General features: G+C 43.2%; 1 protein-coding gene across 3 annotated transcripts; it reads left to right on the forward strand.

Annotated features, from left to right (window-relative positions):
• Window positions 1–29: 29 nt before the first annotated feature.
• TRNAU1AP (tRNA selenocysteine 1 associated protein 1) lies at window positions 30–16,161 on the forward strand. Of its 3 annotated transcripts, none has more exons than XR_008731475.1 (10): window positions 30–235; window positions 3,421–3,518; window positions 4,321–4,420; window positions 6,749–6,801; window positions 7,391–7,522; window positions 10,634–10,753; window positions 12,185–12,347; window positions 12,928–12,961; window positions 14,307–14,473; window positions 14,731–14,867. XR_008731475.1 is itself a non-coding variant. In XM_055705606.1 (10 exons), exons 3-10 carry the CDS (start codon window positions 3,433–3,435, stop codon window positions 14,865–14,867), a joined length of 825 nt encoding a protein of 274 aa, XP_055561581.1. In that variant the 5' UTR covers window positions 32–235; window positions 3,231–3,307; window positions 3,421–3,432; the 3' UTR covers window positions 14,868–16,161. The 3 variants fall into 3 exon arrangements, 2 of the variants coding, with proteins under 2 accessions (XP_055561581.1, XP_055561580.1); XM_055705606.1 differs by lacking the exon at window positions 14,307–14,473 and adding an exon at window positions 3,231–3,307 and having other exon boundaries at window positions 32–235; window positions 14,731–16,161; XM_055705605.1 differs by lacking the exon at window positions 14,307–14,473 and having other exon boundaries at window positions 32–235; window positions 14,731–16,161.
• Window positions 16,162–16,982: the final 821 nt, after the last annotated feature.

Genomic DNA, 16,982 nt, shown 5'->3' on the forward strand with positions numbered 1-16,982 from the left:
GCGCTGCCGCGGGCCGGGGCGCCCGTGGCGGCGGGGGCGCCGCTCTCTCCGCCCGCCGGGCGCCGCGGAGGAGGCGGCGGGGCAGCGCGGCGACGGAGCGGGCCGCGGGCTCGGCGTGAGGCGGCGCCGGCGGCGGCAGCGGCGGGGCCGAGCCGGGAGGCGAAAGTCGCGGCCCCGCTGAACCCGCCCCGGGGCCTGCGGGAGCAGCATGGCCGCCAGCCTGTGGATGGGGGACGTGAGTGTCCGGCCGGGACCCGCGCGGGGCTTTGTGAGGCGGGCAGCGGGGCGGCCTGGCAGGCGGGAGGCGGGAGGGCAGCGGCCGGGCCCGGGGGCACCGCGGGCAGGGGCGCACTGACCGTCCTGACCGACTGTCACCCTCGCACCGACTGACACCCTCACCCAGGCACCCTCGCACCGTCCGACTGACACCCTCACCCTGACTGACACCCTCACCCTGTCCGACTGACTGACACCCTCACACCTACCAACTGACTGACTGACTCCCTCACACTGACTGACACCCTCACACCTACTAACTGACACCCTCACCCTGACACCCACTGACTGACTGACTCTCTCACCCTGACACCCTCACACCCACCGACTGACACCCTCACACCAGCTGACTGCCTCATACCCTCACACTGACTGACACCCTCACTCAGAAACCCTCAAGTTGACTGACACCCTCACACCGACCTGACTGACTGACACCCTCACTGACTGACACCCTCTCACCAACCGACTGCCTGCCTGCCTGACACCCTCGCACCGACCAACTAACTGGCTGACTGACACCCTCACACTGACTGACACCCGCGCACCAACACCCCCGTGCACTGACACAGCCTCACAGACCCTGACACACACATAAACTCCCGAACTAACTGACACTCGCACACACGCTCTCCTGTGCACGCTGGCAGGCTCACGCAGGCTGACACACAAGCACACAGAGACACTAACCCCAGCCTGGCGGACACATTTGTGAGCAGTTGCACACTCACAGGTACAGACACACACACACCAGAGTGACCCTGGTGGCCTGCCCGCAGCCATGGTCACAGACACACTCATGGCACTCCCACCAGTGCCCCATGCCACCTGCGCTCGCTCTGGTGGGCAGCCACGCTCGTGGGCACTGACATGTTCTCAGGCTTTTGCGCTCAGGCTCTATTAGGCACTTACACGCTCCTTCATGTACTCACAAGCCTGTACGCTTGCATGCTTCTCGCGTTTATATGCTGAATGTAGCATGCTGCTTGTAGGTACTTACATGCTTATGGTCACACACTTTAAGGCACTTACACACTCACATGCTCGCACTCATGCTTGTGCTGCTAGGCTCACACGCTTGTGCTCACGCTTGTAGGCACTCGCATGCTTATGTGCACCTGTCCAAGAGTATCCCTCACTGCCTGCCCCACACACACGCACACCTGTGGGTACGCTGACATGCTGACACAGATTTGCACTCTCCTGCATGGACACACACTCATAAGCACTGACGCACTCTAGTATTTCCCTCATTCCTGCCTACATGTGCACCTGGCAGCACACTCAGATGCTTCTTCACCCTAGGTTGTCTCTTGCTGCTTGCTCACGTGCATGCTGTAGGCACATTCACATGGCAGTACGCACCCCACTTGTCCCTTGTTGTCTTCCCTTCACACACACTGCAGACACCCTCATACTCATGCACCTGTGTCCCTCACCGCTTGCTGTTGTACACACACATTCATGCACGCTGTATTGTAGTGTCTTTGCTGCCTGCCCCATGCTTGTGTACACCTGCGTATACGTACAGATATGCACATACAGTTACCTCTGTGTATCAGAGTTTTCACTTTGCCTGTTACTTGCACATGCATCTTTCTCCAGACCCGTTCTTACAGACTCACACCAGCATATTGTAGAGTACTGCTCGCCCTGTAGTCTTCCACAGTCTCTCACATTTGCGTGTGTACACACAACCCAGCATATCGCTGAGGATCCTGCTGGGTGCTTCCCTCTCACACACACACTCGTGCACGCCAGGTTTGCCATTGTACTGTGCATGAACACTGACACATTAGGGAGTCTTCCACTGCCTGCCACTCACACAAGCGGACTCCCTGGAGTTTCTTTTACCCACACAAAGGGTTATCTACCACCTCTCCATCACAAGGCCATCTTTTTTCAGTCACCTCTCTCACATGCAGGTTGCGGCTCATTGAGACACACACATACAGACCCAAACAGTCACCTGTTGCCTTTATGGGTCTGGCTTTCCTGTACACACACCCCACAGGATCACCCTCTGCATGGCATGTCTGTACGGCGTAGTGCTGCCTCCTGCTTTTGGCACATGTAACGGAGTCATTTCTGCTTTACACTCACACATGCAAGTGCAATATGGTCACCCACTATCAGATACTGCACGTTCTGTCATGCACACAAGTGATGGAGCCACCTGGTACCTGACAGACACACAAACATGCCTGGGGGCTGTCAGTTACCATGAGGTCATCTGTCTTACACAGGTATATATACTTACATATATGGAGCTATATATGTTTCCCCCACACCCTGGCCCCATGTTACCTGTCGTATGTGGTGCTCCCCATCAGTATGGTTTTTTGCACAAAACCTTAATTACAATCAGTTCCCTCCACTTTCTCTTACGCAGAGAGGCATCCTTTTCCCTCGGTCCCTTCATCATATATTTGATCCGAATTGCAGTGCCATTTCATACTTTCCAGTCCCTTACACCATACAGACACCTGCTCTCCAGCGTGTTCACTCTCACAGTACCACTGCCCTGCACTTCACACACACTCTGACATGACCCTCTCACCTGTGACATAGACACGGTCAGTGCACCCACCTGCAGTACAAAACGCAGAGCTATGGCGGGATGTGATTAGAAGTCTCCCCTCCCAGTGCTGCCCAGCATACCTGCGTGGTTATGCGAGGTAGGCACAGCTCTGCAAACCCCTACCCCAGCTCGGTGGGGGCTGCGTTACCTGCCACATACTGCCCATTAGTCATAGCACCCTGGGCTATGCCATGCCGATAGCGCTGGCCCAGCCTCCATTTGCAAATAGAGAAGGAGCCTGCCATCTCCTTATCCCCTGCTCCATGTAGTGAACGCTCAGTTTGTTGCTGTATGTTTCTGAGTGGCTTTTGTCCTTCTGTGAAAGCTCCCTGTTCTCTGAAATTCATGCTGTCTCTTGGGTTCCACTTTGCAGACTGTTGAGCCTGGTTCATGCATGCCTGCTGGTTTTGAGTGGCATCGACCCTCTTAAATGAGTCTTCTTTTTGAAGTGTAAGGGTAAAATACTTCTCAATAATGTTTTAACTGCTTAGGGTGACATTGACACATATATTCTCCTTTTTGTAGATGCCCTGGTCTAACTTTTTTTTTTTTTGCTTTTATAGCTGGAGCCATATATGGATGAAAACTTTGTTTCAAGAGCCTTTGCCACCATGGGAGAGCTTGTACTGAGCGTAAAAATCATTCGAAACAGGTTGACAGGGTAACTGTTTATGCTTGTTCTCAGTTTGTTCTACCAGTGCATTTGGATTGAGCCGTTTGCCCTCTGCATGGCATCGCTGTGATCCTGTCCATACTGGAGTGGTTTTTCCCTTTGAGCTTTTCACCATTGCTGCCAACAATATGGGTATATTGATGCTAGCAATGGAGAGCAGAATTGCTGGCTCTTCAACCTCCCCATCAACAAACCAAGGTTTGGCCCTCATCCTGCAGTGCTTCAGCACTTACTCGGAGTGGCATATGTATGCCATATAGTCCCTCTGGGAATTACACCTCCTGGGCTAAAGGCTTCAGTGACTAGTCCGTGTTGTTCATTGCACTAGTGCAGCTATGTGATGATGGCAGAGGTGGGAAGTCTGACTTAGGAAGAGCAATATGAGAACCTTTTGAGTTCATTTGGAATAAAATGAGCGACTGTATACAGAATAAAGTCATTTTATATTCTTGTATATGTTGTAATTTGAGATTTCAATTGTTTAAACTTGGGTGGGGAAATTTATAGTCAACGAAAGTAGGAAGTAAACTTAACTGTGAGCAAAACTATTTTCCATGTGCTTATGTTGACATGACTTAATGGTAAGTAGGGGCTATCACTTCACTTGAGATCCAGGATTACTTTGCTATCTTCTTTTTGGTAGCTAATGTTTATACTTTGAAAAAGAAATTGTTCAAAGTATTGCAACTATAGCAAATTTCCTACCAGTCATCTAAAAATAGAATATTCCTCCTCAAATGTGTTTTAAATCTGAAATCTTTCTGTCTCCTCTCCTGTGTTCTGTGTTCAGAATTCCAGCAGGCTATTGCTTTGTAGAATTTGCAGATCTAGCTACTGCAGAGAAATGTTTACACAAAATCAATGGAAAACCGCTTCCTGGTGCTACACCGGTAAGTAAATGAAATCAGCCAGTTGAGAACCTAAACTGGGAAGGAATAGATAGTATTAAACCTGTATTTTGAATGATTACAGACAAATTCAATGGTTAGCAAACTGGGATTCTTCTTGTCTTCAAAGTAATGAACATAAAACTATTAATGTTCTTGCTCAGATAATTGTTGAAAAAACCCACTAATTTCCATGTGAATGTCTGGATAAAATCAAGGCATAAAAATGTTTTGGTGTGTTTTTTTATTTCTAAGCATTTCTACTATTACCAAATTTGGATTAATAGGAAACCAGAGAAGAACAAGCAAAACATAGATTGAGTGTACCTACCACAGTCTTCCTGTCTCTCTCCGTTTGTAGTTCCATATTAATTTGTTACAGTGTGTATGTTGTTACATATGTACAAGCTGAACTTGCAAATTCACACTGAGTTTTGAGTAACTTTGATTTGCAAGACAAACATGACTTCTAAGCCTTGCATTATTCCTGGCCTTTAGCAAACAAAAGTTATTTAAACGTATTTACAGTGCAGAAGGAGCTAGACCATTGTATAATTGCCATACATAACAAATGTCTCAGATACATAAAAGCTAGGTGGTTAGGAAGAAGAGGAGGAATAGTCATAGAGGCTAATTTTAGGATGTTGACTCGAATGTGTAGTGGATTAAAATGGGATGGCTGACACAGCTGTCCGTTGTACCCGCAGAAGTTGGCTGCAGTAGCTAGGATGACTGGTTCATAAAGCAGCTCTAGAATCACCTCAGTTACGGTGTGATATAGTAAGGTAAACTGATGCCTGTTTCAGTGTAGTTAATACCCTGAGGAGGAAATGGGGAATTTCAGAATTGAGGATGGTGTTCCCCATTGAAGGGGGTAGATGAGAGGCCTAGAGGTGTCTGTTTCACCTGTCCTGTTTAACATGTAAATTGGAGCCTGTGATTAAGGGAAGCTCATCTTCCTAGGTGCCTTCTACAGTCACTAGAGAAACAAATAGAGGAGCTTTTGCAAGGACTAATATAATAATTTAAGTTTAGTTTCGGGAATACCTGTCTTTATCCATGGTTTAATTCAAAATGCAGTGTTGTATGGAGGGATAATTTATATGAACTCATAGAGAGAATTGCAGATGTCAGACAGAGATCCAGTGTAGGCAGCCTAAATCAGTGCAGTCAGCAGGCAACTGTCCAGCTCATCTCTTGCATTTAGATACTTTATCTCTTGTTTACAGAAAACTGAGTGTGGCTCGCTCTTTGATTTATTTTTGTATACCAAATCAGCCAAAGGAATAACAGAGAGCCATGGTGCTGTTGCTGTCGCTGTTTTACAGAATTAAGTGTCCCCAGTTCCCATTTGAGTGGAAGTACTTTCAAGTGTCTTATTGATTTTAAATCTAAAATATTGCAGTGAAGATTGGGATCCAAAAAAAGTTGAAAGTGCTTCAGAGTGGAATCTAAATTTTGTGTTAGCTTGTAAATGGTTCGCAGAGAGTTGTGTACCACTGTGCACCAGTGAATGCAAGCATGCAAGGAGCATGTTTATAGCCTAGAGTTAAGTCTTTGCTTTATTTTCCAATAATTATTTACGCTATCTTTGAGGGAAGAAAATACATCATAGGTACAGGAGCACAGTAGGCTCTCCACTATACTAAACAAATGTCCTGATCTCTAGATCGTGGACTCACAGTAGGCTTGCTTTCCTGGGAAAAGCCTATTCTATTTTCCTTTCCTGTTTGTTTAAAAAATAAAATGAGGTGCAAAGTTTAGGGAGGCCTCCAGTGTCCAATGACAGGTAGTTCTTTCAAAAACACCTTAATTTTGGATCTTAGTAAATGAGCAAATCATCCAGAGCAAAGTGTTTAGCCATACTTCCAGACTCAGGGATTGATTCTATTTTCCCGTGCGGCAGATTCTGGTCTGCCAGTATTTGTGTAAATCACAAATGTCCAATGGTCTGTGTGGTCATTTCCTTTTAAGACCTTAAAATTAGAATTCCTTTAATATTTGTTGTTAGTATCTCTGTTTTGTTTTCCTTAAAGACAAAAAAATTGGATGCTATATAAGGTTCACTTGTCTCTAGCTAGCTTTATAAACTGTTGAAGTAAAGATAGGCAAAACCACTTGGTGCAGGTTCTTTGCTGATTTTCATTGTTACAACTGTACTGACATCAAGTAAAATGTTGTCCTTGATATCTTAGCTGGCTGGCTTGACAGCATTGAACATCTGTCAACGTTAAGAAAGTTGTGTAAAATCAGCTTATTGTATTTTTTCCTAATTGTTTGGATTCATATGAGAATATTTGAATGTATGGATTCATTTTTGCCTTGTTTCAGGCAAAGCGATTTAAATTGAATTATGCAACATATGGAAAACAGCCCGATAACAGGTAAATGCTCAATATTTAATATTAGTTTTGCCTGCTTAATGTCTCTTTATCAGTTGCCTTTCAAAGAGTATTCAAAATCTGTAAACCCACAAGCACATCACTGCCAGTCTTTAGCAGAAGCAGGATAACGTAAACTGCCTGTCAGTTGTATGCTTTGCCTTTGGTGTAGCACAGCAGATTTGTCAGGAGTCTCTTTTCAGGTATTTAAATTTTGTAGCATCAAAGTTATCTAATTTCTTTATTATAATTTAAGATCAATATATTGGAAATAGAAAATCTATAAATGAGACATTAATGTTTTCTTGCCATGTTAGAAATCCAGAGATACCCTGTGAGAACTAAGCAATTAAATTATCTATATTTGATAAAAAGCAGTATTGAGTAGATTGGTTGTGCTGGTTGAATTAACTTGAAAAAGCTGTGCCAATAAAAATTTTAGTCACCTAAGCAACTTAACTGGCAACATGTTAAAGTGTCCATTAAATGGTCTTTTAATGTCACTTTTCTCTGAAGTCAAATGTTAGCTGTCACTCAGTGTGCCTTTTTTTTGTATGATTGTGCTTAAGATATTTTATTTTGATTTCTTTAGTCCAGAATATTCACTTTTTGTGGGAGACCTGACTCCTGATGTGGATGATGGCATGTTATATGAATTTTTTGTTAAAGTCTATCCATCGTGTAGAGGTGGAAAAGTTGTTTTGGACCAGGCAGGGGTATCCAAGTAAGTAATCTTCTTTATTTGTTCGTTTCTTTCACTTTACATGCAGCAACAGGAAAGATACAATGCGGCAAGGGGAAAAATTAATAGTTCCATCAGCTTAGATTTTAGTAATCTTAAAATACAATGTCTTGGACATTCAGTCTACAGTAGGCTTTGATAGTCTCCACAGTGTATTGTCACTCCTCTGTCAGTTTGATGCCCTTCGTGTGTTGGCAGTACATTATTGCATTTCTGAAAATGCTGAAAAATGCCCAAGTAATCTTGAAACACTGTCTTCTGGATTTTCAAATGGAATTGCACTCTTTCAGTCTTTAGGTTATTGAGTGTGTATTCCTGTGAAACCTTTACAGGTTTTTGTTTCAAATAGGGTAGGGCAAACAACGCTATGATTCATTGTCAGGTACTTAGTAGCCACCTTGTTTATCTTTACTGGAAACGTCTTGCCAAAAACAGGTGTCAAAAAGTCAGATTTCTTAACGTTATTAAAACATTTTCTAAATAGCAGAAAATGAAACTATTTTCCTAGAAGAGGGACCAGTTGGTGAGCATCCTGGTTTTCAGAACAGAACACGACTTCAATGAAACACAATATTCTGATGTAATACCTATGAGAATGTTTTGACAAGACTTAGAACATGGCTATAGCTCTCCCTTCTTTCTCACATAAGGTTTCTCAGTCTTAGACAAGTTGGTCTGAAGGAACTTCTGGAGGTCTCTGGTCCAACTTCCAACTCTGAGCAGGACTGTTGCCAATCCTAGATCAGGTCAGCCATGAATTGTGTAGCCTGGAAAACCTCACAGGATGGAGATAGTACAGCCTGTCTGGGCAGCCTGTCCTGAAGCTGCACTACGCCCCTAGTAATGAAGTTCTTCGTGTGCAACCTGAACCTCTTGTAGAGCTGCTCACTCTCTGACTTAAGTGCTCGTGCTGTTACTGCCACCTCACCTGAGACTCACACTGCCAGGGTGGGCTCCTGATGCCATCTCCTCCTCAGAGGTGTAAACTCAGCAGTTCTTGTTTTGCTGCACCTGCTTCCATCTCTGCCTGTAAGATAGGTGTCGAGTGACACCTGTTGGGCCATTAGTTGGGCTTTGGGAACTGCTTGTAAGTGCAGACCTCGGGGAAAAAGAATCTGTGGTAGCTTTGGAAGTGGGGAAGGAGCAGGGACTTCAAAGTCCTATTGCTGGGTAGAGCACAGCTGTCTCCCCTAGCAGTGCCAGTGTGTTGCTGCCATGGGCTTTGTTGTGACTTGTGCTGTTACTCAAGGCTGAGGCAACTGCAGGTGTTGGTGTGATGTGAGAGAGGAACCCAGGGCCTGTGGACGTGCCTAGTGAAGCCCTGGCCCTTCCAGCCAGAGCTGCTAGATCAAGAAGGCCACGTCCCAGCACCTCTTGTCTAGGCAAGACAGGAACTTGGAGCCTGATGCTGTAGTGCTGTGCCTGCTTCTTTGCTTTCTGCTGAGGGTGCAGGCTGGGGGGCGTCTCCTGACTGCAAGGACAGGACAGAATGTCTGCCAGGGAGGTCCTGGCCACAAAGAAATGATTTCTTGGTGGGTTTTATTCTGTAATAAAATCTGGTTTAGCCGTTGGTGTGGAAAAAATTTAAGTGGAAAATTTGGAAGAATCACTGTCTCCCTTGTGCACCCAGCATCTATTCCTGTCCACACCATCCAACTCTTTATCAGTCCGTTTCTGTTTTGGAACTGCCAATCTTCCCGGTTTCATTTGCACACTTCTGGTCCCATCTGAAAGGCTGCAGGAGTCTTTAGCAGCTTAGAAACTTACACGCTTTTGTGTGTGAACACCTAAAACTGACTTAAACTAACTTAAAAGTTGACTTGCACCGGTTTAATTTGCCACAGTCCTTTTGCAGAGGGCAAGTTAAATAGAATGTGTACCCATGCAGAGTTTGGCTCTTGCTTAATTGTCCAGTTGGTCTGTGTGTGAGGAGTACATGTACATACATGCATACATGTATAAAAATAGGTATTTGGACTTGTGTGTATAGTTTGCTATGCAAGATACAGCATTTTATGGGGCACAGACTGCTCTGCAATAACTTCCAGTGTGGACCCACTGTGAGTACTAGGTGATGCCGCTTTCAAAATAGTGTGTTACATGGTGTTTAAGAGTTCCCACAGAACAGAAAATATGCTGTAAATTTACACCCTTGCTTACAGCTCGTTCTTTTCCCCAGGTAGACAAGCCCTTTCCCTCCCAAACTCCTTCCTTCGCCTAGATGGATTCCTCTTTCCCTCCCACACCTAAGTCTTTGATCTTTCTGCTGTGTGAGGTGGCCCATCCCATCTTGGGATCCTGGCACTGCCCTCTTGGATGCTGTTGCATTGCTTCTGACTCACTACAGCATCAGAATCCCACGCCAAGGACCTTTGGGTTTGGAGGGGAATTAATGTTTTTGGTCTGGCTGCCGTACAATACTGCTAGCACCACAGTGCAGGATTGCTGCAGTCGAGGGGTTGCTGGCTGTGTGCTGTCAGAGCAAGCTTTAACTTGATGTTAAGAGCTCCTTTTCAGGTCCACTTTTGGGAATGCTGATGGGGCCGTGCCATTGTTAGGAGTAACAGAAAGCCTCTTTGAATATTCTCCTGTTGAAAAAGGGACTTGATTGGAAAGTGTATCTCAATCAATCCTACAGAAAAGCAATGGCTTTTTTTCCTTCACAGTGGGGCAGTTTTAAATATAAACAACGCCTATGTCTTGTCAATCCTGTGCTGACTTGCAACTGTTTAGATTATCTGTATCCTCCCGGTATAGATTTGAGGCTTTACTACTGTTTGTTCATGCATTTTGACGTGTCTTGTGTTAGTTCACTTCCAGTTCCTCAGAATCCACCGGCACAAAGAATTACTTTAATTTCATCAAGCCCTTGAAAGTACTACCAAAGCTTAGACATACAGTTTCAAGCATTTTGCAAAAGCAACGGGAAGGCAGAATCATTTAATCTCTACTAAAAGCAGGGACAGCCCTAGCAAAAGTGTTTCATCTGCTGTGTTTTTCAAAAACAATTCTGACTTAACTGTAAACGTTTTTTTGAAAAGTGGCATGGCTCTTTTGGTTATGTTTGATATGAGTTATTCTGTATCTCTGCAGAGGTTACGGGTTCGTGAAATTCACGGATGAACTGGAACAGAAAAGAGCGCTGACAGAGTGTCAAGGAGCTGTGGGGTTGGGCTCTAAACCTGTACGCTTGAGTGTGGCTATACCAAAAGCGTGAGTATAAGAGCAGCCGAACATTTATGTAACAGCACTGTGATGTAAATCCCATGTATTTTTAAATGTCTTTTAGTGGTTTGGGTACATTTCTTGGATGTTTCCATCACAAAGTGAATACCCACAAATATACTAAAGTAGCTAGAGTATCAGAATGTACAGAAATTCAAAAAAATTACAACATTAGATCAAGACTAAGAATTTTACATTGTTTTTAACTGTATATACATTATTAAATACACACACATGTACACACACTGTATTTAAATATGATTATTTTTAAAGTATATATTCCTTTGCATTAAATTGAAATAGTCTAAATCTGCTTATTGATTTCTGGATAGCAAAGCTCAATTACCTTGCTAATTCTATTATAATGTCTACTAAATATAAGTCTTTTGGGGCAGGGATTAACTTTTTTTTCTGTGTTTGTTCAGAACCTGATACAATGAGATCCTGGTCTGACTTGGGGCTCGTAGCACTAGGGTAATACGAATAATAGTAATTGCTCCCTATTTGAATAATATTTAGATTTTCAGTGACCTCAGAAGTCTTGGGGGGATAAGGAAGAGAAAAGCAGAAAAAGGGGTGTATTGTGGTGAGAAGATTGTTTCCCTCTTCCTACTTCTCACTGATTTCATCATTAGACATAGCTTTATGTGTGACATTTTCATTTTCAAACAATATTTGTCATCTCATTATTTCAGATCTTGATAATCAGGTGGGACTCCTAGTTCCTTGGGAATGCTGCCACTTGGGAATTTTAGTCGGCTCACAGGCTATTTAAGTTTATGGTTTTTTAATTACTTGTAGTCCTTTTTACTTCTTGAGCTTTTCCAACTATGTGCATTGAAGACCACCCAATTCAATGAAAATGAGAACAATGAGTCATTGCTTAGGCTTCTCTGTGATAGTGGCAGAAGGGAGAGGTTTTTGTTCATTCTTACTAAAGAAAACACCAGTTATTTTGCAAGGCTCTAAGTCTTTAACTCTTCATGTAAAGCAAGACTCAGTACCTTGTCTCAGGAGGCTAAAGAGTACTTACCTTCATCCAGAAGGAAAAAGGGACCCAAGAATCTGGATCATGGTTCAGGATTGTTCTAAACTGAGGCTCATAGTCCTGAACTCTTCTCTTCCCAAAGCCAGAAAGTGATACTAAATTAACTCCTAGAGAATGAAAGCAGTGTTTGTTAATGAAGATGAGTATGAATACAGGAAAGGGCATTAAATTTAAACCACTTCTTTCTTTCTGCAAATGTATGCAAATGATAAATACTGCTGCAGTAAATAGCAAATACATTTTAAAGACTGAAATTTGCATGTTAGACTAAGCCTTGTCTATCTACCATGTTGTATCTTAAGCTATTTCAGTGCTTTTTTTCATAATTGTTCTGCATTATTTGCAACTTATTCCTGCTTTATTTTTTTAAGTAATCGTGTGAAACCAATGGAGTACAATCAGATGTACAACTATAATTATAACCAATATTACCAACAATATCACAACTACTATGCCCAGTGGGGCTATGACCAGAACACAGGCAGTTACAGCTACAGCTACCCCCAGTATGGATACACGCAGAGCACAATGCAGGTAGGACAGCACGATGTACTCACTCTTCAGTGATCTGTTAGCACAGAAACACGATATAGCTTACAGAACAGTGATGGGCACATTTTATCTTCAAGCTCTGGGGTCTTAATACAGCTACTTGATGAGGAAGCAAAACTGTTCAGCGGACCCTGGCACATACTGTTGCCTTATGTGGGGATATTGCCGGGACTGGAGGGGTGAAAAGGTCTGGAGGACACAAGGGGTCTCTTAAGATAGTTGTCATAGTAGAAGGGTTCTCCTGATAAGGGCAGTTGGACAGGCAGTAGAAAGACTGCCTGCTGGGATCCTTCGTAAGCCTTGTTTTGGAGAATAGAAGAGATCAAGACAGCCACCCAGCTTCACCACAGGAATTTCAAGAAATGCTGCCTCTGTTAGAAGTTTAGTGTGGGATCTCCCCCATGGAGTCTGTTGGGAGTGGAACACAGGGCTTGTGTGTGAAGAATTCTGTTGTAATCAGTCAGATACAAAAGTCAGTATATGACAGCAGTAATCAACAAGTGATGTTCGTAAAAGGAAAGATAAATATCTGCTCACCTAAGGGTTTTGTTTTCCCTTGCAGACATATGAAGAAGTTGGTGAGGATGCATTGGAAGGTACGTTTCTTGAATTCTAATCTAAGTTGTCTGTCTGTTCTGATTAGAGATATTCTTTCTCAAATTGACCCTTAATTTCCATGTATAGTATACCTTTATCTTTGAGTAAATCTGAGGTCTGAGAAAATTTGTGGGTCACTATCATATCACCTAGCACAATTGCATCCTTATTGTGCAGTTGGTGTCCCTAGTCTGAACCTTGTGAGGACTGAAACTAATTGACTTCACTAGCATTGAGATTTTAATCTTCTATAGTGTGCAAAACTTTTATCCTTTTTTTTAGTACTTTTTTGGTGTACCACAAAACCAATGTGGATATTCCGTTTTTCTGTAAAATCTTGGAATTTGGAGCCCAGGATATTTCACTGTGCTTTTAGTTTAAAAAAATAAATAATATGTTAGCACACTGATACAATATTTGCTTTAGCAGCCATTGCTTGAAATGAACTGCTAAACCATATTGAGGTTTTAGATATACATAGAAGCAGTTTTCATTTATTACTGCAAGAAAAATTAATTTTGTCCTAGCAGTTCCAAATTTCTGTCTGGAGTGGAATATGCACTATGCAGTATATCTTGTCCTTCTCTTTAAAAAAAAAAAACTCATATCATCAAAAATTTTAAAATTAAAATGGTAACAGCAGAAAGCAGCTGGATTCTTTACAGGATCTGTAGGTATCAGTAATGATGTCAGTGAGAAAACCCTTAATGGCTTTTAAAAGCATTACAGGAGAGCTTTTCTTCGTCTGAAACTAACAGACCCGTACTATACTTAGAGTATCTCTGGGGTGTCTTTTTCTCATTGATTAAATTAATATGTTGGAATTTATAGGAAACTGAAATAACTTATTGCCAGTGTGTCATTCCTTTTTCTTAATTCTGTTCTCCTGTGATGTATTACAGCATGATAAAGCTAAAACCGGACATGTTTACAAGCATTTTATTCCTGATGTGTTTTGTAGTTTTTCCATTCAGTCAGCTAATTGCTTTGCACTCCAATAGCTGCTTACTAACTAACCTATGTGATTGTGCTACTCTGATAACCTGCGCTATTAGATTGTGGGCGGTGTTAGTTGAGCCAAACCACATCCTACAAGTGGTTTGGGGAATACGATGAGTCAATTATTGTGAAATGTTAAGCGTGCGTTGGTAGCAGCAGAATTGTACCCGCTGGGTTGCTATCCAGCTCCAAACTGCTTTACAAACATTTCTTTCAACTGTAAAGTAGGGGACATGTTCATACGTAATTCACTGGGTGTTGCTGGCACTTCTTTGGTTACTAACTGTGAAATGCTTTGAGATGTTCGAGGCTTTGGCAGACGAGCTCTGGTGACTCTTGTTGCAGCAGCGTAAGACGCTACCGTCCTCAGCCATCCACTCTGACCCTGTAGTGGAGGGAGCAGAACGGAACGTGTGCCTGCGCCTCCGCTCCTCCACTTTGCAGTCCGGTGCCTTAGTGCCAACCCACCTTCTTTGGCAGTTTAAGTGGCTACACTGGGCTGCGAGGTGCAGGTATGCGTTCTCTCTGTTGACTCTACTATGGGGGCAATCACCACTGGAAAGAGGGACGTATTTGGATGTAGTTATTTCTTATCCCATTGCAGAAAGATTTAGCAGGGCTGATCTAGTCAGGTTCATGATTGGGCAAGTGCTGGGAATGTTTTGTGACCTCCCCCATTTGTTTTAATAGAACTAACATGTTTACAGGGTGTGGGTTTTTTCCCAAAACATTTGGTATGTGACCTGTTTCTCTGTCTTTCCTCCTTTAGATCCAACGCCTCAGTTAGACGTCCATGAAGCAAATAAACAGTTTATGGAACAGAGTGAAGAGCTCTATGATGCCTTGATGGACTGTCATTGGCAGCCTTTGGACACTGTCTCGTCAGAGATTCCAGCCGTGTTATAGCCTCGTTGCTGAGGTGCTGTGTCTGTGTGACAAGCCCGCCAGTGCGCTCCGGACTGTTATGCTGCACCTGGATCCTGCAGTAGTGAGGGGTGGCCCTTTCTGCACCCTGGTCTGTTACTCGAAGTACAGGAGGACTGTGGCCTTCCCTGTACAGAATGAGTATCGTAGGAGCATCATGGTAACTTTTATTCATGGTGAAAGTTAGAACTGCAGCAGTTTTATTCCTTTTGTCTTGAAATGAACTCTTAATACTTATTGGGAATTGTAATTTATAAACTTTCAACGAGATGGCACAGGGGAAAGACTCTACTCCAACGTACAATAAAACAGTTGGTCTTTTAAGTAAAATTACCCTTTGCATTTTGGTTCCTGCCCATCTTTCTGTTTTGCTGCCCATTTAACTGTCTTCAGTCATTTGATCCAACTCTCATGAATGTGTTTTTTTTTAAAAAAATCATTGTTGAATACACAAAAATGTCTCAAAAGCTTTCTAGTGACTGCTTAAGGTTGCTGTAACTTGAGTACAGGGAAGAACCGTGTAGATGAAAGCTTAAGTTCAGTTTAACCTGAGCTGTGATCTTGAGCTAGCAATTTTATAGCTCGGTGTTCTTAAGCAATCTACCTGAACAGCATTTTGGACAGTAAAGACAGAAAGGAGCGTTACAAAACTGCTACAGACTGATGCCTTCTACCTGATCTCTCGCACATTTGGCTTGCTTTTCCACCTGTGTACGAGGAAATAATTCCCCATCAGTCAAGCAGTTTAAAATACTTTTACCAGCAACCTTGTTTAAATGTTATTTTGTGTATCATGCCTTTTTTCGTTGCGGACACACCTTGATGGTCTCATTAAGATGTTGATATTTCATAGTGTCTTCCACTGTCCTGTCAGAGTGAATACGGTGAAACTGAAGATCTTGCAGCAAAAACGGGTCAGAGCAATCTAATTGATATATTGTGCAACAAATTGTTGCTAACGTGGAAAGCAGTTTTCTACTGGATGTTGTATAAGCTGGATGGACAAGCAATATATTTAAGCTAATATTATGTTGCATTAGAGGTGAAAGCGAAAATAATAGCACTTATGTACATGTTATAAGCCCTTTTCAGGCTTTTGTGCCTTAAACTCTTTGAGAAATAGAAACAGATAAACTACCTGTAATAAATGTCTATCCAAGAAATAGTTTGGTAACTGAAATTGCTACTGCAAAGCATTTAGTTGCCTCCCTGCCCATGTTGATGCAGAGATTTGCCACAAAATTTAAATACTTTCATAAAACCTACTTCTACTACACCTTTGTTTGTGTCCATAATTATGATATACTTGTCAGTCTGTGGTCTTTTTTTCAACTGCAATGGTAAACGCACTGCGAATGTGTGGGGAATGGTGACATATACTGGAGTTAGCATGTTTCTGAACAAGTGCAACTAGAGGACTACTGGACCCCTGCATTCTCATTTGCTGTGAATTTTTTCCTCCTGCTGCGCATCTGACTGGGCTGTGGGCTGTTAACAGTTCCCTAACCTTCAGTTACTCTGAATTTAAGGCAGTGAGTGTTCCCTGTGTGTGCTGGTCATGTTTCAGAGGCAGCAGAGAAGTGGAAGAGAGCAGAGCGCTCTTTTTCTACTGATGTAGCCAGCCAGCGCAGATGATGGCCCTCTCCTTGAAAAGTGCCTGTTCAATAGACTGGTGTTTCAGAGGTGACATAAAGAATAGGGGAAGGGGGTATGTTCTGCTGTTAAACACTTTCTAGATCATTCTGTTACTGTGCTGCAACAGTGGTGCCCTGTGTGCCCTTCGTTCCCCTTTTGGACCTGCCTTCCCTATCCCCCCAAATTTTTTTATAGTGCTAATTTACTACGAGAGGTGACCTGAAGCCACACTTAACTTTATCGCTATAATTTACGCTGCTATGCTAAGGCTGGCCAGCATCACTGTCCTGTGTAATATTTCCTACCGCATGGATCAGCCGTATCCAAGTCTTGTCTCTAAAGGACAGTGGAGCAGGTATCACAGAGCAGCACCCCACACCGACAGCAGCCGTGTGGCAAAAGCATTTTGCTCTCTGGTTTTGTTTTTGTGGTGGAAAGAAAATTGGTAATGATCAGCCCGAT

Source organism: Falco cherrug, chromosome 3, assembly GCF_023634085.1.
Source record: "Falco cherrug isolate bFalChe1 chromosome 3, bFalChe1.pri, whole genome shotgun sequence".
NCBI classification, from domain to species: Eukaryota; Metazoa; Chordata; class Aves; order Falconiformes; family Falconidae; genus Falco; species Falco cherrug.